The 19963-nt window shown below is 39.3% G+C and overlaps 1 protein-coding gene across 2 annotated transcripts in view; it reads left to right on the top strand.

Annotated features, from left to right (window-relative positions):
* The window catches only part of slc6a2 (solute carrier family 6 member 2), a 142195-nt gene that overhangs the window by 101782 nt on the left and 20450 nt on the right, over window positions 1-19963 (top strand). For both annotated transcript variants that reach the window (XM_072279545.1, XM_072279544.1), the window contains exons 10-11: window positions 2467-2595; window positions 7984-8083. In XM_072279545.1, coding sequence (XP_072135646.1) covers window positions 2467-2595; window positions 7984-8083 — 229 coding nt within the window. The remainder of the gene's footprint in view (window positions 1-2466; window positions 2596-7983; window positions 8084-19963) is intronic.

Genomic DNA, 19963 nt, shown 5'->3' with positions numbered 1-19963 from the left:
AACAAATGCATTTGGAGAGAAGCATTATATTAGTTATCAAGGAGAAAAATGTAGCAAATCAATTTTTTTTAAAGTGCAGGTGTGCTTGAAATATGGTTCACCGTGGTCTCTTTGCAGGCCACAGAAGATGACCAGTTTTTCTACTCCGCACCCGCCCCACCGCGCCCCCCCCCCCCCCCGGTCTCACAACACCTAACCATGTATGGACCGGCACCCAGAGGCTCATGCACATTTACTGTGGTGTTGCAAAGTATGCTTTTTGGTCGGGCTTGAATGAAACCTGCTGTATCCAACCAGAAAGAGCTTTAATCTGCATAAAAACAGTAAATGCTAGAAACAGTGAACAGCTCAGACAATATCTGTGGAAGGAGCAAAAAGAGTTAATAATTCAGGTTGAAGATCCTTTGGAAGATTTCCAGTACCTATACGAGAAGTGATTGATAAGTTCATGGTCTAAGGTGGAAGGAATCAATTTTAGAAAACCTAGCACATTTATTTTTCAACATAGTCCATAGTCCAGGGACCAGCTGATTGAGCTTATGCCGGCCGGTTTAGCGAGCAGAGCGGCGGACACCCCTGCTGAAATCTGGAGGAAAACACACAGAGGATGCAGAGGGGGATCACACGGTCGAGGAAAGAGGACCGGGTTGAGACAACAGAGACTTATGGAGAAGAGGAGTTCGGTGGGTAATAAAATGGACGAGTTCACGGCGCTAGCCAGGAGTCAGAGGACATTTCAGGAGAGCAGTGTTATGTGTTTTACTGGAACGGCGCTGCACGAGGACATACCCGATCAAAACTTCTCCATGGACGGCTTCCAGACCGTTCAGGCTGACCGGAAGTGCACTGAGAGCGGTAAGCGTAAAGGAGTTGGGTGCTTACTGTTCTGGTTAACAACAGATGGTGCAATCCGGGTCATATTACAATTGAGGAACATGTCTGTAGACCAGATATTGAACTTTTTGCTGTTGGACTTCAACCATATTCCACCGAGATACAACACTGGGCGGCACGGGAGGTCGTTCCTGCCTGTGGCCATCGAACTTGCAGCTCCTTCCGTGGAGGGTCAGACACCCTGAGCCAATAGGCTGGTCCTGGACTTATTTTCCATCTGGCATAGTTTGCATTTTCTTGTTTGATTGTTTGTGGTTTTTGTATTGCTATATTTATGCTCTATTTTTGGTGGGTGCGGCTGTAACGAAACCCATCTTCCCTCGGGATCAATAAAGTATATCTATCTATTTACCTATCACTCCTACATTTACACACTTAGTCCAGCGGTCGTGAAGCATACAGATCCTGGACCTCCAGAAAGTGTCCGCAGCGAGGGTGATTGATAAGTTCGTGGCCTACAGTAGTAGGGGATGAGTTATACAGCTCTCGTTACATGCACATGCAGTTCAACTCTTTGAGTGATTATGCAGAAAGTTTTGAAGTTAATAACTCATCACGGGCAATTAATAAGTTCGTGGCCTAGGGTAGAAGGAGATGAGTTTGTATTTTATTTTGGATTTTTATGTGTTTTCACTCAGCCTCAGGCAAGGCTGTAAAACAAGAATTCTGTATAGAAACCAACACAGAATTCACAAAGTTGGCAAAGAATTCTATTCCTTCAGTCCAATTCTCAATGCAAATACAATAAAAACATACTATGGTGAATTCTGCATTTGTAACAGAAAGCCTGTATAGCAGGGGTTCCCAACCTTTTCTATGCCGTGGAGCCCTATCATTAACTGAGGGGTCAGTGAACTCCAGGATGGGAAACTGTAGAGGCAATCCTGCAGTCAGGAAAAAAACTTATGTTACTCGAGCATATCATCTATAACAGATGTACTGTGTATGATCTGCTTTAAGCATTGCTGTTACTCTCCCTCCCTGCAGTACCACTGCCAAAGTGGCCAAAAGCCAAAATGTCATGGAATACAATTAACTGCACATTGGCCTTGAAGATTGAAACCATCCTAACTTGGAAAATTGTCAATTCTTCCATTCAAGTCAATGTATTCTGGAATTTCTGTCACTTCAGAACATCATTCCTCAAAGGAATGAAATTCAAGCAGAAGCCCACTTCATCAGGGTAGCTTGTGACGAACAGCAAGCGCAGTCTTGCCTCCATCTCTCACAGGGAGCATATGGATTGGAAAGGTAGTTTTATGTACAGTATACTGGAAACACTAATGTGGAATATGAGTATGATCTTAATAAGAAAACCAAATTCTAGCAGCAGTTTGCAATGTCACCTTCCAGGATACCACACAATCTGCATAAACTATCCCCATAGGATTTAAAAGCACACTTAGTATTAATGTGGATAGAATAAAATGCAAACTTATATTCTCCTTTTTAGTTACCTTTAAATATATAATTTCTGCAATGCTCTATATTTAATATAAAGCTTTATCATTAATGAGAGAGACCTTAGCCATTGCAGTTTGAAAATAGTCACTCATAGTTTCTTATTTTCAGATGGGTGGTATGGAGGCAGTTGTTACCGGAATTACAGATGACTTCAAGGTTTTGAAGAAGCATCGGAAGCTTTTCACGCTTGTCACCGCGGGTGGAACTTTCCTGGTTGCACTTTTTTGCATCACCAATGTAAGTCTGAGTATGACTGGAAATAAACATAAAGACAGATTAATGAAGGTTTATAGTGCATCATCTGAATGTAAAATTCACATTTGGATTAGCAGCCCCTTAAAAATCTACCTACTTTTTCCAACACATTTCCATTGATTTCTACATTTCTACAGTCTGTTTTAACATTGGCAGCAATTTGAAATTTGACCACTGGATACATTCCGGTTGTACTAGTTTATGAGGTGTTTGACTTCATTTTATTTTTACCTGAAGCTGACAGCTAAAAGGCATAATGGATCACTAGACAACAATTAGTTTTACATTTTAGCCAATCTTCAACCATGACATTTGACTGAAATAAGCTAATTCAATTTGTACATCACTTAACTGTACACTGCGTAGTAGAGGTGGAGTATTTGACCGTAGCTCTACCTTTGAACAACAAGCCATCATTTTCCAGACTGTCATCGACCCTATCTCCTTGGAAGATCTTCTCTTCATGCTTTTCAGCCTCATAGACTCCCAAACAAGGACATTACATGTCTTTGTCCACTCTGGGATCTACAGTCAAAACTGTCCTGGTAGACAAGCTATTTAAGTTTGTACATGTTTCATGAAATTAAGTTCACCTGACCTTAGCAGCATCTTTTTTCTTCAACCCTTCCCAACAACCTTTGCGGTACTTCTGCTCCCTCCATTGCTTTCTAATTTTCTGCCTCAAATTGTTTCTTTGTCACCATAGATATTGACTCCTTCCGTTTCTCCATCCCTTGCCAGGGCAGCTTGAGTTCCCTTTGCTTCTCCCAACCAGTCTTCCTCCATGACCACCTTCCTTCATCCAGATGATCTGGCTTTCACATCAAATGGCTTCTACTTCGATTCCATTGATTCCCTTCAAATAAAAACTGCAGCTACGGGACCTGTTTGGCTTGATGCTGCCTGGGATGAGTGAGACATTGTTTCTTTCAGTTCACCTTGGGAGAGCAGGTTATGAGTGGAACCAGATTTGGTGGGGGAGCAAAGTGTAGAATGATTAGCAGACAGAATCAGATATAGGGGGTGAGAATGAGAGGAATGGGAGAAGTGAACAAAGGGAAGAGGAAACTAGTGAGTGTGGGTGGGAAGAAAACAGTGGAGGAAGTAGGTACCTAAATTTGCAAACTTCAATGTACATACCATTGGGTATAAACTACCCAAGCAGAATATGATGTATTATTCTTACAGTTTGTATTGGCCTCACTGTGGCACTGGTAAATGCTGAGGAAAGATAGGTCAGTGTGAGAGAGAAAAGGAGAGTTAAAATGGAAGCTGGAGATGTCCATTGCAGTCACGGCTTGGGTGCCCCCAAAAGCAATGTATCAGATCAAAACTCTGCAGGCTTGCTACGTCTTGTTGTGACTGGCAGGGAACAATGAAATGGTCAAGCATCAGCAAAGTAAAATGGAAGATGTTGTCGAGATTGCTATCAAATGGCGCTTACTCTCCTGTGACTTTCTCACCTATGCCAAATTTGAGATTTTTCCGAGGACCAGGCCTCAGTGCAGCCATTATCCAAACCTAGGTCACAGAGCAGAATACCAAAGGCGAGGTATTAGTGTCTGCCCTCAGCATGTTGGCAGCATTGGGAAGAGTGTGACACCAAAGAATGCCAGTGAAACAGAAATCAGTGAACGTAAAGGGGAAAGGCATCTGGGGGCTGGAGCCATATTTAACTCAAAGAAAGGGGATTGTAGCCATTGAGGGTCAATCATCTCACCCTCAGGATTTCCTTAAGGTAGTGTCCTGGATCCAACCATCTTCGGCAAATTTCTCACCAACCTTCCTTCTGTCATGCAGTCAGAAGTGGGGATGTTCAACTGCTGGTGGGACAATGTTCATTTCCATTCACAGCTCCTCAGACCATGTGACAAGACCAAGACAGTACTGAGGCAATGGCCGGCAGGTGCCAATTAATATTCATGCAATTTGAACATGGGTCAATGGAATATTAGTTACGCACGTATTGGTATCTTTACTGAAGTTTGGGCGGTACCCCAAGTGGTACCTTCCCATTGTTTCTTGAGGTTTATAATGATTCTCCGTATTGATGTGAACAAGCCAAACAGACTACGCCTGCACATTTCTGCTCACGTGCTAACTTTCAGCATGAATCCTTGGCACGGACAAGTCTTTGCACCAATAACCCAGTAGCAGTAAGAAAGGACTCTATGCCACTGGAAGACTGAATCCACAAATACTAAATAAAGCCAACTTGTTTAAGTTTGATAGTGTGGCAGGGTTAGATGTATGGGTGATGGAGAATTAGGATGTTAAACAATAATATTTTAATGAATAACTTCTGCTTTAATTTATATCACCAGCTAAATTTCTTCCTTGTTTCTGTTTGTAATTATAGACCCATGGCTAATTCAAAGAATGGGTGTGCAACTAAATAATTAGAAGTATTGGCCTTCAGTCAGGAATCAAAATAAGGGCTTTAGCATCGTAGGAACACAATCCATCTCTACAGGTTTACTCTGGGTCAAATACTCCTGAACTGCGACAACATGATTTCTGACAAACGCAAGTTTCTCAGTTGCTTTGAAATGGTATTGTTAACCCCAGAAATCAAAAACTGAAGAAAGTTTTCAGTTTACTTCGAAATATATTATTCACATTAATGAAAGCTGCTTCAAAACAAAGGTTGACGCTGAGTGCATTCTGAGTTCCAAAGCCAGGTCTATGTACCCATGTTACAAAACATAGGCAGCAGAAGATGAGAGAGCCGGGGTCAATCCTGTCTGCTTGCATATTCTCTCTGTGATTACATGGGTTTCCTCGGGTGCTCTTTTTTCTCCCCCTACATCCCGAAGAGGTGTGGGTAGGTGGGTAAATTGGTCACTGTAATTTGCCCAAGTGAGTGACAGAATCTGGGGAGGTGATTAGGGTAGGGTTTGAGTGCAAGTGGGTGCTTAATGGTTAGCATTGACTATATGTGTGGGTGATGGAGAATAAGGATGTTAAACAATAACATTTTAAAAGATAAAATGGTGGACCAGAGCACCCATTTCTGCGCCTATATCTCCCTGATTCTGTGACTCCACAACAGGTTCTTCACATCCAAGTAGGTGGCTCAGGCCTTAGGTTCTGTGCAGAAGGAAGGTGAGAGATAATGGTCTGGACAAAGAGAAAATGTAGAGCTTAGCACTGCCAATTTGGGCACAAACAAACGAGATTCTGCAGATGCTGGAAATCCAGAGTAATACACAGAAAATACTGGAGGAACTCAGCAGGTCAGACAGCACCTGTGAAAAGGAATAAAAGATTTCAAGCTGAGATCCTTCATTAGTCTTGTCTTGCTGTGTTCCTCCAGCATTTTATGTGTGTTACTTCCATTTAGGGGTAGGGCATATCCAGAGTTGAGAGTTGGGTTTTGGCCAGGTTCATAGGATGAAGGTTTGAAGAGGTGCAGGATGCTTGCGAGTTCACGTGAGGTGTTGATATTTGCAGGGAGCTTGATCAAGGATAGTGAGACAGTTGTGTTTGGATCCAGGCACTGCTGGTGTGGTGGTGGGTGGGGGGAGGGTGAGTGGTGTTCATGGGCAGAGTAAGTTCAGGGGTTAGAAGGAAGGGAAAGGTAGACAAATGTGGGAGTAGTTTGCTTGAGATTTGTGGGTGGTACCTATATAGTGGAGAGGGAAAAAAGTTAGAGATGGTGGTTGTAGGCAGACAGTTCAATCAGCTGTTGATGGATAAGGAAAGGAGGGAAAAGATCTGTGTTGAAATGGAGGAGAAACTAATTTGAGTGACTCAGAATCACTGGTATTAGCTACAAATACTAGTGTTCTTGAGGGGCTAATGGAGTATATGTGGTTCTTCCGGCTCATGAGCGTATTCATGAACGCACTGGCTTTCTGCAGCCTCTTCATTCTGCCTCCAGCATTGTTGGGACCTAATGTAAACATTTTACTAATCTGGCTTGCCTCTCCAACACTGGAGACATGAATGACAAAGAACTTCTAGCGGTAAAGTTGGGCAACAGTAAGTAAGCATATTGGGGTCCGATCTTGCAACTGGAATATTTTTACAATTCTCTTCTCTCCAACTGTGTTCCATTCAACTCAGGAGCCTACATTGACGTTGAGTGGTATTCAAAGGTACTTTCAATTTTTGTTGCCTGCATCTGTAGCAAGACTAAGTGAGTATAATGACATCTTAGCATCCTCCATGCTATAAGTTTGATGATCAATTGTGTCCTATGAACTGATGCAGCTTATAATTAAAAACAAAAGAAACCTGGGTGGCCTCCTGGTGGACATTGTTTTTTATCGTTAGAGTTTCAGATGTGCTATTGTCCTTATAATTAGAGCCTATATCTTGTTACTAATTATGAATTAATTAGGAATCCTTCCTTGATGTGTATTTTGACACAGCTCTGGGATTGTTAATATTGTTGCACCTAATTCTTTGAGACAACACACACAAAATGCTGGAGGAACTCAGCAGGCCAAGCAGCATCTAGGAAAAGAGTCCAGTCAGGCCGAAATGTCGACTGTACTTTTCTCCTAGATGCTGTCTGGCCTGCTGAGTTCCTCCAGCATCTTGTGTGTAGGTCTTTCCAAAGGGTTTGGCCTAAAAGTCAACTGTACTCTTTTCCATAGATGCTGCTTGGCCTGCTGAGTTCCTCCAGTATTTTGTGTGTGTTGCTCAGATTTCCAGCATCTGTAGATTTTCTCTTGTTTGTCCTTGAGGCAAGATAATTGAATATTAAGAGTATTCTAACTCCACAGTAAATTTCATGTGACCAAGAGCTTTTGGAGTCATTGAGGGAACATGGAACCAGAACTCTAACACTCACCTACGTACTAGAGCCAATTTACAGCAGACAACTAACCTACCAACCTGTATTTATTTTGGACATGGGAGGAAACCAGAGCACCTGGAGGAAATCCATGCAGTCACAGGGAAAGCATGCAAACTCCACACAGATGGTTTGAACCCATGTCTTTGGCACCACTGTGTCACTCTTCTTGACTCTCTTTTTCTTTGGTTTCATGGACTCATTCAGTTCAGTAATTCTCACTTGAATCAACACAGATCATGGAAAATGCAACGTTTGTAGACTCGAGAACAAACCTAATTAGATCCAGTATTAATCTATCAGAAAACAAAATATAAATGTTTTCAGTTCAAAGTATAAATTTTACTCAAACTCCAGTGTCTGCCCATCTTTAACGATACAAATTACCGAGGGATATTTACTTCTTTATGGCTTAAAATGCTCATGATCTTAATCTTGTTTCATAATCCTGGATATTGTCAGATTAACTATCACATTCAATCTTGTGAATATTTTAATGTTTTCAAGGACCAGCAACGAAAACTGAAGTAGTAAAAATATTGATTGCCTTTTACTGCTTCTTGTAGGGTGGAATTTATGTGCTCACATTATTGGACCAATTTGCAGCTGGAACAGCAATCCTTTTCGGGGTATTAATAGAAGCCATTGGTGTGTCGTGGTTTTACGGTAAGGTCCTCTTCAATATTTCATTTCAAGTTATTTGAATACATTGTTGAAAGGCTTGTGGTAAATTCTTATGTAGCAAATTAACTCAGCAGAGCACAATATCAATTTAACGTGGACATGATACACGCAGCACGGATCTGATAGTGAGCAATGTGAAGCCTTTTTATCACTTTGTATCTGTACTTAATGGCTGCCCACTTTCATCACTTTAACTGATGGGGTTTGAACCAAATTTAATAAAATGCAATTTTAAGTTAACTGGCTGTAAAGCCAGTTCATAAATTTCCATAAAACCATATACATATGTGATATACCAACAAATATTTTTGGCAGCATATTTATTTTGCACAGGACAGTAAATTCCATTTTACTCCATTCAACTCCAGAAAATAGTCATTTTCACTGGTAATCATGGTAAGGAATTTTCAATTCCCAAATGGATCACTTTAAATCCCAGTGTTAAGCAGCATTAAAATATTCTATCCTATTTAGATAAGTTGCTAGTTTTCTCTCCTAGCATTGGCGACAACACCAGAGAGATAGGATTCTATTATTGCCCCCAGCCAGCAAAGGAAGAAGTGGAAATGAGTCATGGTCCCACCATAAACACTGTGCATCTCAGACTATTGTGATGGCACTTATGACCATGGGAAGCAGTGCTGTTTGCATTCTAGTAATGCAATATGAATGCCTGGCAATAATACCTACTGAATAAACCTTAATTCTAATTAAATCCATGCCATTAATAATGACCTGGATCTAACCATATTATTTAGGAGAGTATGAATTCATTTTAGTGACTTCAGAAAGTAGAAATATTACACCTCATCTGGTGAGAGAGTATTAATGTTAGACATAATTTCCCATCTTCAAATAATCAAGAATACAATTATATTTCAGTACTGGGGGGACATAAAACCATACCATACTGCAAGATAAGACCATCTAACAAGCCATGCATATTGATCTCCTTCTTTCTAGTTAGCAGCTTATTTTTGGTGTAATTTTCTGCGTGAACGTAGAGCAGAGAAGGAAACATTTCTAGTGCCTAACATTGTAATTATTATTAGCTCTTACGAGTTTGCAAACCCTTCAATTCTCATCATAAGATCATCTCGTCAATATTGGTAATTGGTGAGCACCAAGAAAATATATGTAACTGAAGCCTGTAGAATTTCATATAATTTTCATATTGGAAGAATCTGATAATAAATAAAGACCAAAAGTAAAACCAATGAAAATATTGAACCTAGAAACCAAACTTTAGATTTGCTGAACTTTCATGGTTACTGCTAAACAAAAATGTGTTCTTTATACACGAGTTTTTTCTTCTTAATATGACCTCATGTGATTTTGTAACATAATAACTTGCACCATATGAAATTAAAGCAATGTTTTTTAAAAATTGTTGCATGATGAAACCAAAGTGAAAATGGTTTGTCAATAATCCCAGTACATATCAATAAAGTTAATGATAATCATGGATGTTCTCAATATGCTGTTGCCATCCATATTTTATCATTGTACTGATGCTTTCAAATAAGTTATGGTCATTTTGATACTTGATGTCTCCATATTGTCAAAACAGTAAATCCTATTAATTGTTACATATTCAAATAGTTCTTGCCAAAATAAATAAAAAGAACAAAGTTTAGAATGTCATGTCAGAAATCTAGACCAGTGTTATCATGTACCAGTATGATTTGTACTTTCGTAACCTCACAAATATTCCAGTTCTTAAACTTGAGTGGGTAACAGGATCATTTGAGTCTGTGGGTCAGTTAAAAATGACAATAGGTGACCCTGTGCTTGGAAGATGATGCTCCATTACAACATTTTGTTTTAATTAATGTTTCCTGATAATGTGATCTGGCACTTTGTCCTCTGTTTCGTAACTAGGAAAAAAAGATTCCTTAGTTTGAGTCACCCGAAAGGATTATTGTCAAGGCCCTCAAGCACTGTGTGACATTTAAAGAAAGTGAACTTTGAAATATTTGAATTTAAGCCTAATCATAAAGGTCATGCAATAGAAATGTAGTGATATTCCGTGCCCCTGCAATCCAATTTCAAATATAAATATTATCTTTGCATATCTGAAAACTATGTAGAAAATAATAAGTATAACTTAATCAAGAGATGTACCAGAAGTTTCTTTCCAATGGATAAATAATTTGTAAATTATTCAAAGTTAAAATATATTGTGGGTAATTAATGCATTTTTAAAAAGCAGTAAATAACTAAGCACTCATTAGCTTATTCTTTGTCGTATAGATGAAAATGAATCACTGTATACTCAGCAGTTTGTTTATTTATTTAGTTAGTTAGCAATACGGTGTGGAGAGAGCCCCTCCAGACCTTTGAACCTTGCCACCCCAGCAACCCCCTATAAACCTTGACCTAATTACGGGACAATTTGCAATGACAAATTAACCTTCCCGATACTTCTTTTGACTGTGGGGGGAAATCCGGACTACCCAGAGAAAACCTCCACATCCCACGGGGAGAGTGGGCAGAGACTGCTTACAGAATGACTCCAGAATTGATCCCCGAACTCCGTAATGCTGAAAGCTGCAATAGCATCGTGCTGTCGGTTACGCTACTCTGGTGCCCATTATCGGAAATAAAAAGCTCGCATGTCTCATAAAGTTTAAAGATATATTTGCATTTATCAAAGTATTCATAATGTTTATATGTGGTCCAAATTGCCTTAGAGTATAATTTTAGTACTGACAGTTTTTAAACATACTACTGGAAGAATATAAATCATTGCATTTCACCATGACGTGCTGCATAAGGATGGCTCAATTTTCAGTGGAAGAAAGGACTGAATAAGTACAGATGCTTAACTCAGTTGAATTCAACTTAGCTTAGTGATTCAGAGGATATTTACCATTACACAAAGAGGCAGCACTCTGGTGCGGCTAGGAGAACCAGATCCTGACGTAAAGCTCCAGTGACTTAGGTTTAATCCCGGATGCAGGTGCCATCTGGGTGGAGTTTGCAGAACCTGAGATCAGTTGGGTTTCTCCTAGGGTGGTACAGTTTCCTCCCACATCTCAAAGAAGTGAGAGATTGGCCACTGTAAGCTACCCTTAGTACATAGATGAGCTTAGAAGCAGTGGGGAGCTGCAGGTTCAGGAGCCATTATCACCCTTCAACCATCAGGCTCCCGAACCAGCACGGAAAAACCACTTACCTCAAAATCTGAACTGATTTCCTCAATCACTTTCAGGGACTCCACAACTACGTTCTCAGTATTATTTACTTACTATTTATTTATTATTATTTTATTTTTATTTTTTTCTCAGCTCAAACTGGTAAAACCTGAGGTGCAGGCGTAGCCAAGCACACTCATTTCTCAATTGCTAGGAACTTTCGAACCATTCTAGTGTTGTTTAGTGTAGTGGCTTTCAGAAGGTTTACATAAATATTGTTCTATAAATATTACAATTGTGTAGTGACTTTGGAATGATATTAGTTGTAGATATTACTATTGGGACAATGTATATACCCTGTTCAAGTTCCATTGTCTTTCAATTTCCTCTTTTAGTTCAGCATATTTTTAGTATCTTTCACCTATTGATTTCTGTGTTTGGATTGGCTTTATCTATTAAGTAAGTTGTTCTGTTTGTTTATCCTGTAATATTATATTTGGGCGGTTATTATGGATTGTTCTATCTGTAATAATGGATCGGTTGTAATTTTATTACTGTTATTATTTGTATTTGCAGCTTGTCTTTTGCACATTGGTTGTTTGTAAGTCTTTGTGTGTGGTACTTCATTGATTCTACTGTATTTCCTTGTCTGATGATGCCAGTGACCAATGCAACTAACGGCAGGACGCAGATAATTCAGGAACCCACTTCTTCTTCTTCACCTTTTTTTAAATATACTTCTACTACTAATCCGAGCACGAGTGGAGCCTGTAATTTATATTTTTATGTTGTGTTTTTGGGCCAACTGAGCCATCTAGCACTTTTACTGTCTCCAAGGGAGTTTGGCTTGGTTGAGAATGGAAGTTGCGGCCTAATGACGAAGTGCGAACCCATGATCGGCTGCAATTCTGGCAGATTAAACTGTTAAGCAATGTTCAGCTTCAGCATCGCCTGCCTACGTTTGACCACTCACCTCCTCTCTCTTACTCACTGCTGTTGGATTAAGGTGCAGGACTCTTGGGTCTTGAGCAAGTTTTGATAGCTGCACTTTGTGGATTGGACTCTTTTTTAGAGATCTCTGCAGGTCATGTTGCATGTGTTTTCTGGTTTTAGTTACTCGTTTTTCTCATTGCTATTTTGTACAATTTTGATTGGGACACTTCAATACAGACAGACACTGCAGCTAGCAGTCAAAGAATAACACAGCACTAATTTGAACTGAACTGAACTAAACTGAACTCTCCTAGACTGTTTCAAGAACTCTGTCGTGTGATGTTTAATATTCTGTGTGTTATTCACTCGTTTATTGCTGTTTGCGTGATTTGTTCTTTTTTTTTTTAGCACGTTGGGTGTTTGATCTTTTCTTTGAACAAGTTCCTTGGTGTTTCTTTGTTTTGCAGCTTCCTGCAGGAGGAAGAACCTCAGGGTTCTATTATGCATACATACTTTGATAATAAATGTACCTTGACTTTGACTTTATTCTACAGTGAATTCATTTTCTTCTTAAGCCCATCACCCCTATTGGGGCATAGACCACTGACAGCAGCTCACCAGAGCCCTCTGTCCTGTGTCAGTTGTCCCCAGGACAAGTTGTCAAGTTGTCCCCAGGTGTAATCCACCCTCGAAGATCCTTCCTCTCCCACGCACGAGGACTTTGGAACTTCTAACAGCATTTCTGTAGCACTGGGTTTTTGCCCCATGCCCAGCCCTCCTTTCACAGCTGGGGCTTGGAACCATCCATGACAGAGTTCATGCTCTAAATGCCTGCAAGAAAGTGAATCTCTGGGTAGTATATGATGACATATACGATAATAGATTTACTTTGAATTTTGAACTCTTGAGCTTTGAATTTGGGGAGAATAGAAAATACGATTAGTGTAAGATAAGTGTGAATGGGCTATGTCTTTCTATAAATATAAACTTACAGACAAATCAGTCTGTATTTTTATTCACTCAAACTTGAGAGATGTAGTAACATGCACTGAATTTATTTTCTTCAACAATCTTGTGTATATTACAAATTAAAATTTCTCAATAACTGGGGCTCCAACCATTTAACTTTGAAGTAGTGCATTAAGTCTTATTTCTCCGCACTAGATTTTTGATATATTTGTCTACTTGCTGTGTTTTTAAGTAGATTGTAGGTTGTGGACATGGTAAAGGTAACAGTAGCTAACATAATACACTGCCACATTATTTTCCAGCAAATCAGTAGTTTGAAGAGAGTAGCAATTATGAGTCCAACCTTATTTTAGATCCATCAACCTGGTTTTATTGATATTTTTAGCTGAACTTCTTGAAAGTTAATGTTATCAGAACTAAAATGGCTAGTTTGACAGGGGAAAGTTAATTTTGTATTTAAAGAGGCATAAAGTGTGTGCCTAACAGATTTATTTTTTTATTCACAGACACCAGAAAGTGAGTCATATTTTCAAAAGAACCTTCTTTTTCAAATGAGATTTTCGTAGCTTTTCAAATAAGAATTAAAAAATTTGCAAGATTTCATTTGGGTTGTTTTATTTGACACCATTCAAATGACTTCCAGTAAGTGTAATTATCTTAGAGCTTCTCAGCCGCTCCAGTAGAATGATGTTGCGGCTTTAAAAACAGTCATGGTTAACATAGCAAATGTGGTTGAATTAACTGCTTGAAACAGAATTTGAAACCGCTTGAATAATTGCTAACATTCTGTCATTAAAGGCTGTATATAATGCTGTATAATAAATATAGCGTTTCTAACATTATTTATTTTAATTTTTTTAACATTCCATTGCTTAGCATAAAATAAGTAATAAATAGGATGGAATGGAAATAATCGTGTTATGTTTTTCAAAGAGTTGACTGCTGCTTGAAATACACTTTAACTCATGGAAAGGATTCATGCCAATTTTAATCTAAGCGTCTTTAAAGTTTTGTTATTAATGATTATAACCATGATTCATTAAACTATTTCAGCGTTTCCTTAGGAAGCCATTACTTACAGTGGATAGCCAGAACTTTTTCCCAGGGCAGAAATGGCTAATACAAGGAGCCATAATTTTAGGGTGATGGGAGGAAGGTATAGGGGGACGGCAGAGATGACTTCTTTACACAGAGTTGGGGATGCGTGGAGTGCGTTGCCAGGGGTGGTGGTAGAGGCAGATAGATCAGGGGCATTGAAGCCATGCTCATGGATGATAGAAAAATGGAGGACGATGCAGGAGGGACGGGTCAGATTGATCTTAGATTACATTAAAAAATCAGCACGTTGTCTGGGCTGAAGGACCTGTACCGTGCTGTAACGTTCTATGAAGTATGAGCAGACCTCTTGCAAGAATAAGATCAGAATTTATTTTTGTTTCTTCAGAAATACAGGCAGTAATTGGATAACTGTTATTGACATGTTTTATTATACTACTTCTACATGAAATTGAATGACATCCTTGCATGGCCTCTATCCAGCTTCAGTGAATCACATGAGATGTTTTTCTGAATCAAATCTACCATGCAGATTTGGATGCTTTAAATAGTCAGAAACATGATTAACATGTTGTTAGCATCTTGATCTTAATTTAATTTACACTATCTGCCCTAGAGTTCAACTACAGAAATACTAAAGACCTTTTTGAGATACACAGCCAATCTATAATACATTTGGATTGAATTACTAATCCCGTTTTTCTGTTATATTACTAAATTTACAGCAGTAAACTATATTAAAATTAATTTAGTGTAAGAGCATGTCTGCTGCAAAGTAAGAAATGTTCCATTGTGTCTGCGGACTGCAATTTAATATTAATAATGAAATCAGATAGCTTTGTTAAAGTGCTTAAAGAAAATACTTCTGAAGTTTTGTGTAATTTATTGGAGATGAATTGATAGCAGGGTATATTCATGTGCATACGCGCTTGCTCATACAAGTAGCATGGTAACGAAGCAGTTAGTGTAACACTTTTACAGTGCTAGCGAACCAAGTTCAATTCCAGTACTATATTTGAGGAGTTTGTTCTCTCTGTGACTGCATGAATTTAATTTCCTACATCCCAAAGACATAAGGGTTAGTAGGTTAATTGGTCGTGGGTGTAATTGGGTGGTGTGAGTCATTGGGCCACAAGAGCCTGTTATTATGCTGTATTTTCTAAATAAATAAATAAAAATGTTAATTGAACAGCAGTTCAAAATTTTATTTGAAGAGTCAATAGGATGGCAGGTATAGAAGAAGGAAGTAGATCCTCTTGGCCGTCTGAGATATCCTTTGGAGTTATTAGCTGAAGGACATCGCTAGGTAGTAAATTGAGAACCTAATGCTGCATCTGATCATTCAATTCTGTGAGTGCTTTGTTGGCAAACCTTTGCTTTGTTAATACCCCTTGTTTCAGCACCAACTTGTATCAGTTTAAGTAAACATCTGAATTTTACACAAAACAGCTCTTGGGAATTTAGAAAGATTTTCATTTGTGTTGCACTATTTGGTGACTCTGATTACCCCTCTGATTTCCCCCATCTATGCACTTCCCGTGTATTCACCCTCTTAATTTTGAATATCCCTATAAGGTCTGTCTTCATTCAAGTCCAAACCAATTGAACTTTCCCCTATAACCCAGGTCTTCAAGTTCCAGCAACATCCTGGTAAGTTTTCCCTGCACTTTTTCAAGCTTATTGATATCTGTCCTGTAGGTAGGTGACCAGGACAGTAAACAATACTCAAATTCAGCTTCAACTTGACATCCCATCTCAGTGCCCTAATTCTATGGAGGCCAATGTGTCAAAGCCCTATCCACTTGTGATGCCATTTTCAAGGAATTATGGACCTGGATTCCATAAGACCAAAAGACATAGGAGCAGAATTAGGCTATTTGGCCCAACAAGTGTGATCCACCATTTCATCATGGCTGATCCATTTCCCTCGCAACCCCATTCTCCTGCCTTCACCTCGTAACCTTTCATGGCCTGACTAATCAAGAACCTATTGACCTCCAGCTTACATATGCCCAATGGCCTGACCTCCACAGCGCCTGTGGCAACAAATTCCACAGATTCATCACCACCTAGCTAAAGAAATTCCTCTTCATCTCTGTTCTAAATAGAAGTCCACCTATGCTGAGGCTGTGCCCTCTGGTCTTAGACTTACCCAGCATAGGAAACATCCTCTCCACATCCACTCTATCTAGGCCTTTCAGCATTTGATAGGGTTCAATAACATCCCCTCCTCATTTTTCTAAATTCAGCGAGTAAAGGTTCAGAGCCATTAATTTCTCCTCATATGATTAGCCTATAATTTGTGGAATCATTCTCATGAAATTCCTCTGAGCCCTCTCCAATGTCAACATATTTTTTTCTTAAATAAGAGGCGCAAAACTGCTCACAATACTCTAAGTGAAGCCCCATCAGAGCCTTATAAAGCCGCGGCATTACATTCTTGCATTTCTATTCTAGTTCATTCAAAATGAATGCTAAAATTGCATTTGCCTTCCTCACCTGCTAATTAACCTTTATCGAATCCTTCAAGAGGACTCCCAAGACCATTTGCACCTCAGATTTTTGAACTTTCTCCCAGTTTAGAAAATAGTCTTTGATTTTATTTCTTCTACCAAAGTGCATGACCATACACCTCCAACACTTATTCCATTTGCCACACAGCCTCCCTGCTTCCCCAACACTACCTGTCCCTCCACCTATCTTCATAAGATCTGCAAACTTGGCCACATAGCCACAACTTCATCATCCAAATCATTGACATACGACATAAAAAGAAGCGGTCCTAACACCAACCCCTGCAGAACACCACCAGTTGCTCCTGCCAATCAGTCAATGCTGTATTCATGCTAGCATCTTTCCTATAATACCATGAGTTCTTATCTTGTTAAGCAGCCTCATTTGTGGCACCTTGTCAAAGGCCTTCTGAAAATCCAAGTAAACAACATCCATCACTTCTCCTTTGCCTATCCTGCTTGCTATTTCCTTAAAGAATTCCAACGGATTTGTCAAGCAGGATTTCCCTTAAGGAAACCATGCTGATCTTGGCCTATTTTATCACGTGCCTCCAAGTACCCGAAAATCACATCTTTAACAATCGATTCCAACATCTTCCCAACCACTGAGGTCAGACTATCTATAATTTCTTTTCTTCTACCTCTCTCCCTTCTTGACGAGTGGAGTGATATTTGCAATTTTCCAGTCATCCAGAATCATTCCAGAATCTATTGTTTCTTGAAAGATCAATGCTAATGCTTCCATAATCTCTTCAGTAACCTCTTTTGGAACATCGTAGTGTAGTTCATCTGATACAGGTGATTTTTCTAGCTTTAGACAATTCAGTTTCCTAAGCACCTTCTCCCTAGTAACAGCCATTGCGTTCACTTCTGCCTCCTGACACTCTCGAACCTCCGTCATACTACTTGTGACATCCACTGTGGAGACTTATGCAAAATACTTATTCGGTTTGCCCGCCATTACCTTAGCCCCCATTACTACCTCTCCAGTGTAATTTTTCAGCGGTCCAATATCTGCTATATTTTACTCTTTGAATATCTGAATAATCTTTTTATATACTCTTTAGCATTGTGGGCTAGCTTACATTCATGTTTCATCTTTGTCCCCTGTATGGCTTTTTAATCACCTTCTGTTGGTTTTTAAAAGTTTCTCAATCCTCTAACTTTCCACTAATTGCTTGTAGAAACTCCAGCCATTACTGTCCTGCTGTCATCCCTGCTGGTGTCCCCTTCCAATAAGGTTTGGCCATCTCCTCACTCTTGCCCCTGTAATTCCCTTTACTCCATTGTAATCGTGATACACCTGAATTTAGCTTCCCCATCTCAAATTGCAGCATGAATTCTATTATATTACGATCACTGTCTCCTAAGGGTTCCTTTACCCTAAGCTCCCTAATCAAATCCAGTTCACTACACCCAATCCAGAATAGCTGATCCCCTTGTGGGTTCACCCACAAGCTGCTCTAAAAAGCCATCTTGTATGCCTTCTACAAATTCTCTCACTTGGGATACAGCACGAGCCTAATTGTCCCAATCTACCCATATATTGAAATCCCCCTTGATTATTGTAACATTGCCCTTTTGATATGCTTTTTCTATCTCCTATTGTAACTTGTAGCCCACATCCTGGCTACTGTTTGAAGATCTGTATATAACTCCCATCAGGGTCATTTACCCTTGCAGTCTCTTAACTCCAGGTCTCTTTATTCTACTGTACAACTCAGAGCCCTACCATTCACTTTGTAGGTTTTACCCTGGTCTGTCCTGCCAAAGTGCAACAGTTCACACTTGTCTTTATTAACTTCCACCCGTTCTGGATTTTAACCAAGAAGTGGTAATATATTTCCAAGTCAGGATGGTGTGTGGTTTGGAGGGCAACTTCCCACTGCTGGTGTCCTTTTAGCTGGTGAGGTCATAATTTTGGAAGGTACTGCCTAATGATATTCATCAATGCCTCTTGCCTTCCCTTGGTGTGTTGAAGTCTGCAATAAGTGACTAGTGCGCTTTGTCAGAAGTCCAGCAATGTAAAATATGACTCATTAGTGAATCTTGCACATGGTTAGTATGCAGAATGTATCTGGAACTCATGTGCTCAATATAAAAAACTGGGGCCTGAGTAGGTTATGGTGTTCCACTGCATGTTTATTGGCTCCTTGCTGCACTTAAAACGCCTCTACTCCTACGGGTATAAATTAAATAGCTCACAACCTCAACTAAAGCGGCATTGGGAAGTTTTACCTAAGTTTGGAATCAGCAACTGAATGCTGTAATTTTTGCATAGAGTATATTTCATTCAATCACATACCTTGTTCAACTTGATAATTTTCGAGAACTGGCTAATTAGTGAAGAACTTGGTTTCGCGTGGTTTGTCTTAATAAATCCATATTAATGACACTAAAACAATCGAAAGCTCACACTCACAGGACCAGCTGAAGCAATAGTTTAAGCTCTGTATTCTCAGTCTGATAAATGATAATCTACTCCCTGGCCTCATAAATATCAGTTTACCATTCGGGATTTATTATTAGCCCTGCCAATGTAAATAGCATAAACTTTCCTCCTTCATAAAGTATTGCCATTCCTTTGTAAGTAAAGCTACTTTTAAAAAGCTCTTAATTTGTGTCAATAAATTACTGTAACTTGAGACGTTTGTCTTTATCTATGATTTTTTTTTTACTTGTATTATCTTGTGTAGAGAAATTATAAATAGTACATCCGTGAGGCGGGTAAAATAAGTGGTTTATATTAATTTGGTTTATAAATTTAGCTTCTCATTTAGTGCACTCTCCAGCCCATGAAGCTTCTAATGAAATAGATAAAAGTGTATACTGATGTCTTAATCTGAAATGCATCACAAATTATTTTAGTGTTCCAAGAATAAAAGCATGTGGCGCATGCCTGAAGCAGCTATTAGATACCTTACATTAGCAAGTAAGGTCTGAAGTGTTTGTTTCACATCCCCAGTTCAGGAGTGGTTTCCTGGAAGGGAGCTCCTGCTATAAAGGATACAATCAGACTTAGCAACCTGTAGGTACTTACCTGATTAGGTTCAATGTGATTGCATTTAGAATAAAAAATGACTTCAGTGATTGCAGTCTTATTATCGTTTAATGTTCATTTATTTCCTAAGCTCTGGGATTGGGAAAGCTACAACAGCTTGCTGTGGTTGTACTTGAAATTGTTTAGCCAAACTGATTTTCATGCATTTAATGTTCTTTTCTGTTTTGTTAAATATCATAAGCAGCAATTTGAA

Source organism: Mobula birostris, chromosome 15 (assembly GCF_030028105.1).
Source record: "Mobula birostris isolate sMobBir1 chromosome 15, sMobBir1.hap1, whole genome shotgun sequence".
In the NCBI taxonomy this organism is placed as follows: Eukaryota; Metazoa; Chordata; class Chondrichthyes; order Myliobatiformes; family Myliobatidae; genus Mobula; species Mobula birostris.
Note: the sequence above shows the minus strand (reverse complement) of the source record. Positions and strands in the feature narration are given on the sequence as shown.